Source organism: Lissotriton vulgaris, chromosome 4_1 (genome assembly GCF_964263255.1).
Source record: "Lissotriton vulgaris chromosome 4_1, aLisVul1.2, whole genome shotgun sequence".
Lineage (NCBI taxonomy): Eukaryota > Metazoa > Chordata > Amphibia > Caudata > Salamandridae > Lissotriton > Lissotriton vulgaris.
Window position 1 is genome coordinate 134,988,644 of NC_141691.1, and position 14,985 is coordinate 135,003,628.

Genomic DNA, 14,985 nt, shown 5'->3' on the forward strand with positions numbered 1-14,985 from the left:
TCAGCCGCAAGGGAGGCTGGGAGCAGGTTCACCTTGGGAGGTGCGCTTCGGCGTCTCCGCCAATCTTATGAATGAAATTCCAGAGGACTGTGGTACAGTATGTATGTGCGCGTGCATGCCTTCCCCTCCCCTCCCCGTGCATGATGTGAGTGAGTGTGTGTGTAGAAAGGAGGTGGAGGAGGTGGAGGGGGCGGGTCCCTCCTTATTATTCTTCTCACAGCACCTCTGATTCACAGACTCGGGAGCCGATGAGGAATGTAAGTGCACACTTTGACGTCAGAGCCCAGATTTATCAGCAGAACCAATGGGGCAGGAATATTAAGTGCAAGTCAGCGGCGGCGGCGGCACCCCTGGCAGCGGTATTAGCCTGGCCGGGGAGGCGTGAGGCTGGCACCCGAGGTCTGTGAGCACCGGCTCCACCAGGGAGGCGCAGCTGGCCGCCGGCAGCCACCACCAGAGGTAAAGCACCAGCAGACAAACAATGCCGCGGCTTATTGTTCTGCATGCGGGGTGGGGGGGCCCAGCACCATTGGGGAGGGTTGTCTAGGTGACAGTGGGCATCCGCGCTGACAGCTAGGGGATGGGCGCTGCTCTGTGTCACCGCATGTGCTGATTCTGCAGCCTGCCGGTTGAGTGGTTATGCGACACCCAGGGGTGCCTGCCCGGGGAGTGGGTGGAAGGAAGCAGCATTCATCCTTGGGGAGGGGAGGGGGCCCAGGGCGCCCCTGCAGTGCAGCAGTCTTTTCTGGCAGCCCCTCCACGCACACAGGGGGGTTTCCTCGCTTGAGTGGAGGACCTGTGAACTTCGTCTGCGGCTTCCTAATATAGCTGCAGTTACTTAAAGCATCGAAGGGGGGTCTCAGCCCGCTGCACCCGGATAATGAGCTCAGCTGGGAGGCGGGGCGGGAAGGGGGGCACATTTCTGAGCATGCAGCCAGACAGATGTCACCGCACCGGCAGCACGCACCACACAAGGTGGTATGTGGTGCACCGTGACTCTGTGGTGTGCAGGGCTGGGGCAGTGACAGGCGGCTTCTGCCCGTGTACTCTGAGGTGGGGAGGGATGTCAGCCACACAGAGGCAGCGAGGTGGCTCGATGTTGGCACGCACCCAGCCTGGGCTGCTGGGCTCAGCCTCGAGTACTGGGGAAGGGGATGGGGGCGCCCAGGAAGCGTTGGGGTGAGCGGCAAAGTCCCACCGCTGAGCTGAGATGTGCGTGCAACGTAGTACACCGTGTTACATAGAAAGCTGCGACGGCGGCGTGCACGGGGAATTCCTGATGGCGTACCTGCCTCCCACGGTTTACGTATGCGGCCCTTCTCACACCCCTAGTCTTTTCCTAGTTCTCAATTCGCTGCGCATCTTCCATGTTCCTGCACTCCTGCGCTTTCACCCTTCTATTCATTTCTTTTAATTCCCTGGCTTTTTGATATCAAACTATTATGACTCACAGGTCTGGGGTCTATTGATTACATTTCTTGGATATTTTTTAAGTTACGTGGTTCTTTCATTCCTCCTTTCTTTATTTCTCTAGATTCTTTTATTCATCTGGTTATTTCTGATCTCTCACTATAGTTACTCTTAATTCAGTTGTTCATTGAACTCACCCTGTGGTTGCTTTTTCTTAATTCTCTTATTGGTTGCTGTCATACTCTGGTTCGTTTCTATTAACTGTGTAGTTCTTTTCTCTCATTCTACTGGTAGTATCTCTTATTTCTTGGTTTTCCTCTTTGGCCCTATGGTTAGTTCTCTCCTTCTCTGATTCGTTGCTTAACCACATCCAGGCTGTTGTTAATAGTTTCACCTCATTATGTGGTTTATTACCCTCCACCTGTGATCGTTTGATTTCGTTGTGTAGATCTTTGGTTAATGCTTTTGGTGAATTATTGTCATGCCGAGCTGCTGTGTTGCCAGCGCGTGGCTCACTTCCTATAGTGTTTAGCTTTCTTGTGTGTATCTTTGATCTTTCTTAGTTTGTGATTGATTGTTCACGTCCAGTGGTCTCATCCTCCACTTATGATTGCTTTGGTGTTATTTTGCTAATTTCGTCTACTGGCTGTTCTTATTATGGTTCTTTGCTGTGTTTGCTTTGATAATACCATGCAATTCGATGCTCTAGGCACATGGCTACTTTCTCTTAATTATTAGTCATTTTAGCTCACCCTGTATTTAGCTTCCCTCTTCATTCAGTGTTGCTCTGCTCTCAACCTGTATTGCTCTGTGAGCATCTTGTGTTGCTTTGCTCTGATCCAATGGTTCTCAGCTCCCCTAGTGCGTGTCTAGGCTTTTATTCTGTAGTTTGTTTCTCCTGTGGCTCTTTTATTTAATGTTGAGGTTATTTCTTCTTCTCCTTCTGTTATGACTTACTGGCATTTTATTGCTCTTTCCTCTCACTTGTGACTACTTGGTTTCGTTGGTCGCATCACTGCCTTCAGCCGGTGGTTCTTTTACACACCATCCCTGGAATGGGTTAGCTGTCATGCCTGCAGTTCATGCCTGCCACCAGCCCTCCCATAGCTGCGTCTTTTGCTGTTGCGGGGGTGATTTTTGGCTCGCATGCCCATGGCACTAGCACTCCTCGTGGCCGTGATTCTTTGCTCTATGTCTGCAGTGACTTCATTGCATTCCAGGGATGCTTTGATGTCATACCACCACTTGTTTGCTTTTATGAATCTTATGCCTTGTTCTCATGCCTATCTGGCTTTGCTTTAATGTGGTTGTGCCTAGCAGTAATGCTGGGATTCGTTGCTCTTCTTGCTGCAGTGCTTTGCTTGTGTTCATGTAATGCTTGGCTCTCATAGCTCCAATGATTCGCTATTATGTCTGTAGTACTGTGCTTATTTGGTTATCAGGCTTGAAGATCATAACTGTGGTGATTTGCTTCCAAGCCTGTAATCTCTAAATCAGTTGCCTGTGATGCTTTAGTCTTACAGCTGTGATGATTGGTATTCACGTCTGTAGTGCTTTATACACTTGGTTAAGATGCTTGGACTCATAGCTGTGCTGATTGACTCCCATGCCTGGAATCTCTTACTCATTTGCTTATCAGGCTTGTGTCCATTAGTTATTACAATTGACGTTCATGTCTATAATACTTTACTTGCTCAATTCTCTTTTTAGGGTCCTATTATAGTTCTGTATCTTCCTCATTTGCTTATGATGCTTAGGTCTCATAGTCATGATGACTGAGCCCGATACTCGCAATCTCTCCCTCCCTTGCTTATGATGTTTGGATCTCATACTTGTCTTTATTGTGATGTATGGGTCTCTTACCTGTGATGATTGACTCTCATGCCTGTACTCTCTTACTTGCTTGGTTATGATGTATGGGTCTCTTCCCTGTGATGATTGGCTCTCATGCCTGTAATATCTTGCATGGTTATGATGTATGGGTCTTTTACCTGTGATGATTGACTCTCGTGCCTGTAATATCTTGCATGGGTCTCTTACCTGTGATGATTGGCTCTCATGCTTGTACTCTCTTATTTGCTTGGTTATGATGTATGGGTCTCTTACCAGTGATGACTGGCTCTCATGCCTGTAATATCTTGCTTGGTTATGATGCATGGGGCACTTACCTGTGATGATTGACTCTCATGCCTGTAATATCTTGCTTGGTTATGATGCATGGGTCTCTTACCTGTGATGATTGACTCTCATGCCTGTAATATCTTGCTTGGTTATGATGCATGGGGCACTTACCTGTGATGATTGACTCTCATGTCTGTAATATCTTGCTTGGTTATGATGTATGGGCCTCTTACCTGTGATGATGGACTCTCATGCCTGTAATATCTTGCTTGGTTATGATGTATGGGCCTCTTACCTGTGATGATGGACTCTCATGCCTGTAATATCTTGCTTGGTTATGATGTATGGGCCTCTTACCTGTGATGATGGACTCTCATGCCTGTAATATCTTGCTTGGTTATGATGCATGGGGCTCTTACCTGTGATGATTGACTCTCATGCCTGTAATATCTTGCTTGGTTATGATGCATGGGTCTCTTACCTGTGATGATTGACTCTCATGCTTGTACTGTCTTACTTGCTTGGCTATGATGTATGGGTCTCTTACCTGTGATGATTTGCTCTCATGCCTGTAATATCTTGCTTGGTTATGATGCATGGGGCTCCTACCTGTGATGATTGACTCTCATGTCTGTAATATCTTGCTTGGTTATGATGTATGGGTCTTTTACCTGTGATGATTGACTCCCATGCCTGTAATATTTTGCTTGCTTGTTTGTGATGTATGGGCCTCTTACCTGTGATGATTGACTCCCATGCCTGTAATATTTTGCTTGCTTTTTTGTGATGTATCGGCCTCCCACCTGTAATGATTGACTCTGATGCTTGTACTCTCTTACTTGCTTGGTTATGCTGTATGGGCCTCATACCTGTGATGATTGGCTCTCATGATTGTACTCTCTTACTTGCTTGGTTATGATGTATGGGTCTCTTACCTGTGATGATTGACTCTCATGCCTGTAATATTTTGCTTGCTTGTTTGTGATGTATGGGCCTCCCACCTGTAATGATTGGCTTTCATGCCTGTAATATTTTACTTGCTTGGCTATGATGTATGGGTCTCTTACCTGTGATGATTGACTCTCATGCCTGTAATATCTTGCTTGGTTATGATGTATGGGCCTCTTACCTGTGATGATTGACTCTCATGCCTGTAATATTTTGCTTGCTTGTTTGTGATGTATGGGCATCCCACCTGTAATGATTGGCTTTCATGCCTGTCATATTTTATTTGCTTGGCTATGCTGTATGGGTCTCTTACCTGTGATGATTGACTCTCATGCCTGTAATATCTTGCTTGGTTATGATGTATGGGCCTCTTACCTGTGATGATTGACTCTCATGCCTGTAATATTTTGCTTGCTTGTTTGTGATATATGGGCCTCCCACCTGTAATGATTGGCTCCCATGCTTGTACTCACTTACTTGCATGGTTATGATGTATGGTTCTCTTACCTGTGATGATTGACTCTCGTGCCTGTACTCTCTTACTTGCTTGGTTATGATGTATGGGCCTCCCACCTGTAATGATTGGCTCTCATGCTTGTACTCTCTTACTTGCTTGGTTATGATGTATGGGTCTCTTACCTAGGATGATTGACTCTCGTGCCTGTACTGAATGAATGAATGAATGAATGAATGAATGAATGAATGAATGAATAAGGTATTTATAGAGCGCACGGTGGCCAAGCGGCTTCCTGGCGCTGAGCTCTACTGGACAGAACAAACAGGGCCGAGGAAGTTAAACGGGGTAGGCCTGGGCAAACAAGAATGTTTTGAGCGCTTTACGGAAGTGTGAAAAGATGGGGATGGAACGCAAGGAGAGAGGGAGGGAATTCCAGAAGCGGGGGGCAAGAACAGAGAATCTGGTTTCACCAGTGCGGGATTTGCGGAAACGGGGAACAGTGAGGAGGGCCAAAGAAGAAGAGCGGAGGGTACGAACAGGGGTGTGAGAGGAAATCAGGGAAGTGATGAACGCCGGGGCAGAGCGATCAACAGCCCGGAAAACTAGGCAACCTAGTTTAAACAAGGAGCGTTTGAAAACGGGGAGCCAATGGAGGGATTTGAGAACAGGGGTGATATGGTGAGTTTTGGGAAGGTGAAAAATGAGTCGAGCAGCCTGATTTTGGATTGCTTGAAGACAACGGGTTTCGTAGGCAGGGATACCTACGAACAAGCTGTTTCCATAATCAAGGCGGGAAGTGATGAGGGCCGAAATAATAATTTTAAGAGAATCAAGGGAAAAGAAACGGGAAATTTTCCGAATAAGACGGAGGGAAAAAAAACAAGAGGACACAACAGAACTGACCTGGCCATGCATTGACAGGTCATGGCTGACCTTAATGCCCAGCGTTTTGACAGAGGGGACAGGGGTCGGAGGGGGACCAAAGATAGGGGGCCAAAAAGCAGAGGACCAAGGGCTGGACGAGCCGCCGGTCAAGACAAGCTCAGTCTTGTCTGGATTGAGCTTGAGGTGATTGGCGCCCATCCACCCCGAGATGAAAACCAGAGTAGAACGAAAAAAAGATAGAGAATGAGAAGAAGAGGAGAGATCGAAAACGAGCTGGAGGTCATCTGCGTAGTTGTACACAGAGACCCCCAGATCGAGAAGAGAAACAATAAGAGGACGAATGTAAAGATTAAAAAGAAGGGGGGAGAGGGAGGAACCTCTTACTTGCTTGGTTATGATGTATGGGCCTCCCACCTGTAATGATTGGCTCTCATGCTTGTACTCTCTTACTTGCTTGGTTATGATGTATGGGTCTCTTACATGTATTTATTGGCCCTCATGCCTGTAATATCTTGCTTGCGTGTTTGTGATGTATGGGCCTCTTACCTGTAATGATTGGCTCTCATTCCTGTAATATATTGCTTGATTGTTTGTGTTGTATGGGCCTCTTAAATGTATTGATTGGCTCTCATACCTGTAATATCTTGCTTGCTTGTTTGTGATGCACGGGCCTCTTACCTGTAATGCCTGTCTTTCATGCCTGTAATATTTTACTTGCTTGGCTATGATGCATGGGCCTATTACCTTGAATGATTGACTCTAATGCCTGTAATATGTTCCTTGCTTGTTTGTCATGTATGGGCCTCTTACCTGTAATGATTGGCTCTCATGCCTGTAATATCTTGCTTGATTGTTCCGCTCTCATTCCTATAATCTCAATTGCATTTTCTTATGATATTTGGGTTTGATACTTGCTCTTTTTTTCCGCTCACTTCCCTGTGATGCTTGGTTTATACAGCTGTAATGATTGACTATAATGCATGTACTCTCTTGCTTGCTTGTTTATAATGCTTTGGTGTAACTGCTGTGATGATTGGCTCTCATTCCTACTTGGCCATATGGTCTCTCAAGCTTATTTAGCCTTAGTGATGAGAACTTCCAGGAGGTTGGGTAGTTCTACTACTTTCAGGTGGGAGTGAGGTGGGACACGTGTGAGACCACATTTTTTGTCTTTCTCCTCAATTTTTGCTGATCTAATTTTTGTTAGTCTTAGGACTCTGTGCACTTTGCCACTGCTAACCAGTACTAAAGTGTGTGTGCTGTCTACTTTAATCATTGCGCAATTTGCTTGAACCCAAATGATACATTTAATTTACTGTAAGGAGGAAGTAACCTCGTACTAATGAAGGCTACAGGTTAGTCTAGGCCCTCTTCGTTTAACTGAGTGAAGACAGCCCCTGAGCCATGCTCTGAAGCATCATTCTGCACAATGAACCCTTTAAAGAGGTCATGAGCCTTGAGTACAGGTGCTGTGCACATGGCCTCCTTGAGGGTGTCAAAGGCTTACTGACAATTCTGTGTCCAGTTGGCATTTTTGGGCTGCTTCTTTAGAGTCAGCTCAGTAAAGGGAGCAAAAATGGCTCCATTATCCTTAACAAACCTCTTTTAATATCCGGTGAGACCCAAGAAGGCCCTCACCTCAATCTGTGATTTGGGGGGTTGCCAGGCCAGAATAGTCTCAGTCTTGGCCTGAAGTGGCAACTTACCCTCGCCCTTCATGTGGCCCAGACATACCCCAGTATCATACCGTACATGGCAATTACTGGGCTTGATAGTCAGGCCTGTCTGCTGCAGGGCCTAAAGCACCTCATGGAGGTGGTACAGGTGTTCCTCCCAGCTGGAGCGGAAAACAGCTATGTCATCTAGGTAGGCAGCACAGAATGCCCCCCTGGCCAGCCCTGACCCTGTACACTAATCTCTGAAAAGTGGTGAAGGCATACTTTAAGCCAAACAGCATCACCCTGACCTGGAAGTCGCCTCTGGGGTCAAGAATACAGACCTCTCGTTTGCTCCCTCAGTCAGAGCAATCTGCCAGTGCCTTGATGTGAGATCAAAGGAACTGGGGAAATTGGCAGCACCTGTCCTGTCATTGAACTCATCTGCTTAGGGATAGGGCGAACATCAACCTTGTAGACTGAATTGAGTCTCCTGTCATGTGCACGGAACCGGAGTTCTGGGATTGTGCCTGGTGAGATAGCCTTGGGTACCAGCATCGTAGGGCTGGACAAGGGGCTTCTGGAGGCTAAATCACCCATTATACCAGCAGCTCTTCCTTGCCACTGGTCCTCACCTTATCTGACAGACTATACATTTTGGTTTTTGATTATCATACTGTCTCCAATCTCAATGTGGTAGGTACACAAGAGGGTGAGCCCAGGGTAAAGGGAGAACTGAGCAGAAAACTGGCCCTGTAAATAGTGACAATCACTCTGCTGTTCTGGGGTCAGAGTAGGGGAGAGGTTAACCCTCTATTCACCCATTGTGCGCCGGGGTAGACAGTAGGTCAAGGAGATGTTCACTCTCCATTTCCACTCCGTCATCTTTTACCAAGAGCATGGTGACTTCAGACCTCTCAAAGTAGGATTTGAGGTGGTTTATGTGGAGCACCTTAAGGAGCTCCAAGGGGCCTTGAGTTCCACCAGGTAGGTACTCTCCCCCTTTCACTCCTGTACCTCATATAGGCCTGTCCAACAGTCTTGGAGAGCTATGCGCTCTTCTGGCTCCATGGCCCACACCCCTCTTAAGGTTGAAACTCTACCATGGTGGCCTTCTGGTCGTAACAAGGATTCATTACTTCTTGACTGGCTTCAAGATTGTCTTTTGCCTTTTTTCGGAAGCTCTGAATCAGGTTACCAAGAGCCAGCATGTAGGTGACTATATCCTAAAGGGATTACCTGAATCTTGCTCCCGCTCCTTCCTCACAAGTTTGAGAGGTTACCTAAAAGGGTGTTCGTAGAGGAGCTCAAATGGGCGAAACCCAACCCCGTTTTATAGCACCTCCCTGTAGTCAAAGAGTGGATGTCCCACTTTCACCTCATGGGCAAAGGCAGGCCCATGATCATGCACTTCAGGGTCTTGATGGATCTCTCAAAAAGCTTGAGGATTGAGGGCTGTAGGGTGTGGAGAATGTGTAAGGTACCCAGACTCATCCCACATGGACTTCATTTACGCTGATATGAAGTCTGTTTCTCTGTCAGACACTACTTCATTGGGTAACCCCACATGGATAGAAATCCCCGTCAGGGCTCTGACCACCACAGATGCACTCACTGACTGTAGAGAGATGGTGTCTGGGTACCCTGTGGCGTGGTCCACCAAGACCAGTATGATTCTGTTGCCTAAGGCTGTCATGGCGCCCAAAAGACCAATAATGTTGATGACAGCCGTTCAAAGGGGGTGCCAAAAACAGGCAAGGGAACCAGGGTAGCCTTCAGCTTTTTTCCTGCTGGTTTGGCAGGTGGAATAAGATCTACAGAACGTATCCAAGGCTGTCTTCATCAGGGGCCAATAAAAGTGGGGGGCATGGCTGGCAAAGCTCTTGTTCTCTCCCAGATGACCTGCAGAGATAGTTCAATAGCCATCCCCAGTAGGAGGGCCCTGTAACATGGAGGGACCACAAGCACATGTGCTGCCCAGGTCCAGGAACCTTTGGCTCACTGTAAAGGATGTAATTCTCCCAATATATAAGGTGCTCTCCAGAGGTATCACCTGCTGCCTGGGCCTCTGCTTACCACATCAAGTGCTCTAGAGTTGGGCACTCTTTCTGTGCCCTGCAGAATTTCTCCCTTGTATGCCCACCCTCACCTTGCCATCCAGCAAGCTCAGACAGGTCTCCTAGGCTGCAAAGTCCTCCCCAGTAGGCTTAGGGATGCTTCATCAGGTGCCCCATCAACCTTGACCATGGGAACTCCGGGTGAATGGGTACAAAATCTTACCTTCCTCGTGTGAAGGATCCCAGATGATGAATAGGGTGGTATCGATCGACTACTGAGGGGTATTTTTTCACATGGAAAGAGTACCCTTTTGATTAGTGTAATATCACTTAGTCACACAATAGGTTGATTTAGATTTACTACCTATTTTTGTTCTCTCTCCTACTTTTTCAGATACTTAGTCAGTCAATTTGTTCGTGTGACCCACTGCTACATTTTGTTGATTTAACTGATTCACAAAGGGCCTCCGTGCTCGTGATGGAGTCCCCTGCAGTCGTGGGGGAGTCTCTGTATTCTGGGAAAAATCTCTCATTGTGGAGAGCCCTCCCTGAGTGCGGAGACTCATCCACAACTGGGAGGGCCTCCGCCACGAGTGCAGAGGCCCTTAGTGAATCAGGCCCTCTGTCTTTAGTCCCTTAGCTCTCATTCCTAGCCTTAATTCTCTCTGTCTTTAGATGCACTCCTCTCATTCTAGGCCATAATGCTTTCTGTCTCTGATCCCTTCGCTACCATTCTTTGCACTCATGCTCTCTGCTGTTGGACACACTCCTCTCATTCTAGGCCCTCTTGCTCTATGTCCTTGGTTCTTTAGCTCTCATTTTTTGCCGTTTGTTGTTAGTCCCTTAACTTGCAGTCTATGCTCTCATGCTTTCTGTCTTTAGTCCCTTAAATCTCATTATTTTTCCTTGTGCTCCTTGTCTCGGGTTACTTTGCTCTTATTCTTTACCTCTTGCTCGCTGTCTGTAAAGTCGCTTACATCTAATGTTTTCTCTCCTATATGCTCTGCCTTTGGATCCACTCCTCTCATTCTAGGCCATCATGCTGGCAGTCCTTAGTACCTTAACTCTCAATCTTTGCCATCATGCTCTCTGTCTTTTGTCACTTAACTCTTACACTTTTCTTTCCTACCCTCTTGCTTCAGTCCCCTAGCTCAAATTATTTGCCTTGTGCTCTCTGCCATTGGTCCCCTAACTCTCATTGTTTTCTCCCATGCGCTCAGTCTTTGGAGCCTTTTCTCTCGTTCTAGACCCTCATGCTGTCTGCTTTAGTCCCTAAACTCTCATTCTTTGCCTTGTGCTCTCTGTCTTTAGTCCCTTAGCTCTCATTCATTTCTATCAGGCGCTCAGTTTTTGGACCCACTTCTCTCATTCTGTGCGCTCATGCTCTCTGTCTTCAGACTCACTCCTTTCATTCTCGGCCCTTATGCTTTCTGTCTTTAGACCTTTAAATCTCATTCTTTGCTCTCTTGCTCCGTCTTTCGTTCCTTAACTCTCAATCTTTGCCCCGTGCTCTCTTTAGTCCCTTAGGTCTCGTTGTTTTCTCCTTTTCTCTCATTCTAGGCCCTCATGCTCTTTGTTTTTAGTTCTTTTACTCTCATTCATTACTCTGTCTTTACTTCCTTAATTACTCTCAATATTTGCCATCTTGCTCTCTGACTTTAGACCCTTAGCTCTCACTCGTTGCCCTTGAGCTTTCTCTTTAGTTCCTTAGCTCCCATCATTTCCTCTCTTGCTTTCTGCTGTTGGCCCCTTACCTTTTCTGTTTTGACCTCACCCTCTCTGTCCTTACTCTCATACCACATTTTCATGACTCTTACATCTGCCAGACTTTGCTTCCATACCAACCAAACAGAGGAATGCTGGGAAGTTCTAATTTGAGGTGGAAAGTGTTTCAGGTGAGAAGCATACATCTAAGAGTCACACTCCTCCTCGCTGGTCTGGCAGTGAATAACATAGGCATTTAGGTATCCAGGGAAGGTATCACTTATTTTTGATTTTTTTTTAATTACCATCCACACCCGCCTGGAATAGAAAAAAATAACTTCTGACAAGGGGTTCCCTCTCAGAGTTCATCAAAGTGGTATATTCACTCCAGAGATGAGCAAGGCATCTAATACAATGTAAACCAATGACTTTGGAAGCTTAGATTAGTGCAGGAAGTTTGCAAAGCAGTAAGAATAACTAGATTGTTGTAATTTTGCAAGAGGGCTTTTCATCTGAACCTAATATGCTGGTGACACTACTCTGTGTTTTCAATGGTATATGTTTGTGTATGATGGTTACTACTAGTTCTTTTTACAAATACTCTCCACACTAAGCAGGAAAAGTAATCCAACCATTAGATTAGACAGGCACAGTAATGCCCAGCACTAAGAAGGCAAATTAGGTGTTCCAAGTCCCTCTAAAATGTCTTGTCTTTAATGCTCAACATTAATATGCCAGTCTGCTCTTCATGGATTTTACCACTCCAGGCACAGGCTTCCAGGAGTGTTATTAGTAAAACATTCCCTAGACTACTTGGTATGAGATAAGAGTAGTCTCTAGACATGTGGTTTGCTCTAATTAGAGGTTATTTGTAGAGTCTTGCTAAGTCCAGACATGATCACAGCATCCAGGGTAAAAGAAACCAAACCATGAAGAAACGCAGACTGATGCATTCCTTATGCAAAACTGTGTTTTTGTAACAACACAGCAGTCCACAAGTGGCTCCCTGTTTAGCCAACTCAATGATCTGGAGCAAATATTGGCAGCTGGGGGATCATTTACTGTGCCACCTGTAGACATCACCAAATCAGAAACAAATATTGCCCACCTCTAATTACCAACTACCAATTGGTCAAGCATTAGAAACATTTCTATATGGTAGAGAAGCAACAAAAAAATAGAGTATGAAAAGAGAAGTCTTGTCGAAAACAGAACAGGATGCTCCGTGATTGTCTTTTTTTATTCTTGTTCTGCATCAAGATATAAAATACAAGTGCAGTGATTTGGTTTGTAAATCAAACACAAGGCGATGATGGACGGAGCGCTGAAACTTTTCAGACACTCATCCCCAGTCACAGATCTGGGTCGAATCCATTATCATTCTTTAGCTCAGTTCGCCACCTCAGTTCAGACCCAACTATATGCAAATCAATCTCAACCCTGTGCCTCATGGGAACAGTCCAGCACGAACTGCCAAGACAGGTCTTCCCTGAACCGGAAACAAGCATCCTGGGACCGGTTTCTGGGTAACACCCTTAATCAGCCAGGCTAGCTTGAATCCAGTGGTAAAGTGAGCTAGGGTTGTGTCAAAGTCTTGAAACAATGGGGCATCAAAACACCATCATGAGCCATAAAATGACACAGAAATTCTCCTTTCCTGGCAATGTATGACTGTTTCTGGTTCAGTAAAGTATCACCCAGGCCAAAAGGCAGTCTAGTAGGAGCAATCCCTTCCACTCCTACTTCCTGCTTATTCCTTTCAGAGTTTAGATTTCCTTCAATTTATCTTTATGCTTTGCCTGTGTCCCTTTGGTACTCTTTCTTTGATGTAACTCTTAGCCATGTTGTATGAACTTCATTACACATCCTTCATTTCACCCTTTAATTCCTGTTATGCTTTGCCCCCGTGACTGCTATTGGTAAATCTGGCGCATGGGGTTTGGAAGGGGTTTTCCTCTAAGCTATACTTTTTGTGATTCTTTGCACTGTTGCTCTCTTCAAGCCACTCATGTTTGTGATTTGTTGCAGTCTAGCAATGCTGTACAACCCTGTGGCAGCCGCAGCTATGGATTCCCTAGAGATGGAGCTACTTAACGCATCTGAAAACGGACACTTTCCAGGCTGGGACGGCGATGGGGACTCCAACTCCACAATTACCGCCTCTGATCTCTGGTTCTCAGACGCAGTGAACCCATGGGACATCGTCCTCTGTGTCTCCGGCACGATCATGGCTTGTGAAAATGCGATTGTCCTCGCCATCCTCTTTTACTCGCCCACCCTGCGGGCCCCAATGTTCATCATGATTGGCAGCCTGGCTCTCGCAGACCTCTTAGCTGGTCTGGGACTGATCTTCAATTTTGTGGTCCTCTACCTCTTCAACACGGAGTACGCCACCTTAAGCTCAGCTGGAGTGCTGCTAACATCCTTCTCGGCTTCCATCTGCAGTCTCCTGGCCATCACAGTGGACAGGTACCTTTCCCTGTACAACGCCCTCACTTACCACACGGACCGAACCTTGACGTGCACTTACACCATCCTGGTCCTCATCTGGGTGGCCTGCATCTGCATCGGATTGCTTCCAGTGCTGGGGTGGAACTGCATTAGGGACCAGTCCAACTGCAGCATCCTGAGGCCTGTCACCAAGAACAATGCCTCAGCCCTGGCGGTGCTCTTCCTCCTGCTCTTTGCCTCCATGATGCAGTTGTATCTCCAGATTTGTAAGATTGCCTTCAGGCATGCCCAGCAAATTGCTGTGCAGCATCAGTTCATGGCCACCTCTCAAGCTTCCAGCACCAGGAAGGGGGTCTCCACCCTCTCCGTCATCCTGGGCACCTTCGCTGTTTGTTGGATTCCTTTTGCTATTTACTCCCTGGTGGCAGACTCTAGCTACCCCATGATCTACACCTATTCTGTGGTGTTGCCCGCCACCTTCAACTCACTCATCAATCCCATCATCTACGCCTTCAGGAACCCAGACATCCAAAAGTCTCTCTGGCTGGCCTGCTGTGGCTGCATCCCTCCCAGCTTCTCCTTCAGAGCAAGGACCTCAAGTGACGTGTAGGACCTGTTGTGGATGATATGGGGAGAACTCTACCATAGATGTCAAAACACTCCAAAGTTATTTATTTTGTGAAGGTTTATTTTCTGAAATGTTTACTTGAATTGTTTTTTCTTGTTAATGTGAACGGGGGCTCCAGAACAGGCGTTTTCACCTCTACTAATGAAGTTACCCAAAGTGCCAACACGTATTATATATTAGCAACATACATTGGATGCAAATATTTGGAGTACATTGGTATCTAAGCTATCCCTCTGAAGAGGGATTAAGAAGAATTGACCTGATTGGCCTAGAGTTCTGTACACTATGAAACTCTATTCCCGTGATTGATTGTCATTTGCTTTCCCGCGTGATCACATCTGAATGGCTATTGTCAATTTTCATTTGCTACGTAAGTGTAAAGTTTGACATCACGTTGTATTAAGACTTTGGCGGTCTGATGTACAGTTGAGTGCCTCAACCATGTGTATGTATGTCAACTTGTCAAGTACAGACCTAACTAAAAAGTATGTAGCTTTGTACAATAGGGGAGGCAGTCACTCAGTAGGAATATTATTGTAAGCAATAGTACTGCTGAATTCTTCTCTGAATTTAGAACTTTCAAAACAAATTGGAGGATTTTCCATTTCTACTCAACTCTAAATCAGGCTGAGACTCTATGTTTTCTGTATTATGGGCATTCCATAAATG

The 14,985-nt window shown here is 46.3% G+C and overlaps 1 protein-coding gene across 1 annotated transcript; it reads left to right on the forward strand.

Moving 5' to 3' along the window:
• Window positions 1-393: 393 nt before the first annotated feature.
• Window positions 394-14,425, forward strand: LOC147718474 (G protein-coupled receptor 12-like). Its single transcript, XM_086966729.1, has 2 exons — window positions 394-459; window positions 13,266-14,425. The coding sequence occupies exon 2, from the start codon at window positions 13,273-13,275 to the stop codon at window positions 14,296-14,298; it is 1,026 nt and encodes a 341-aa protein (XP_086822855.1). The 5' UTR covers window positions 394-459; window positions 13,266-13,272; the 3' UTR covers window positions 14,299-14,425.
• Window positions 14,426-14,985: the final 560 nt, after the last annotated feature.

Coding starts and splice junctions, on each gene's coding strand:
- LOC147718474 (XM_086966729.1), top strand. CDS start 13,273: ATGCTGTACAACCCTGTGGCAGCCGCAGCTATGGATTCCCTAGAGATG.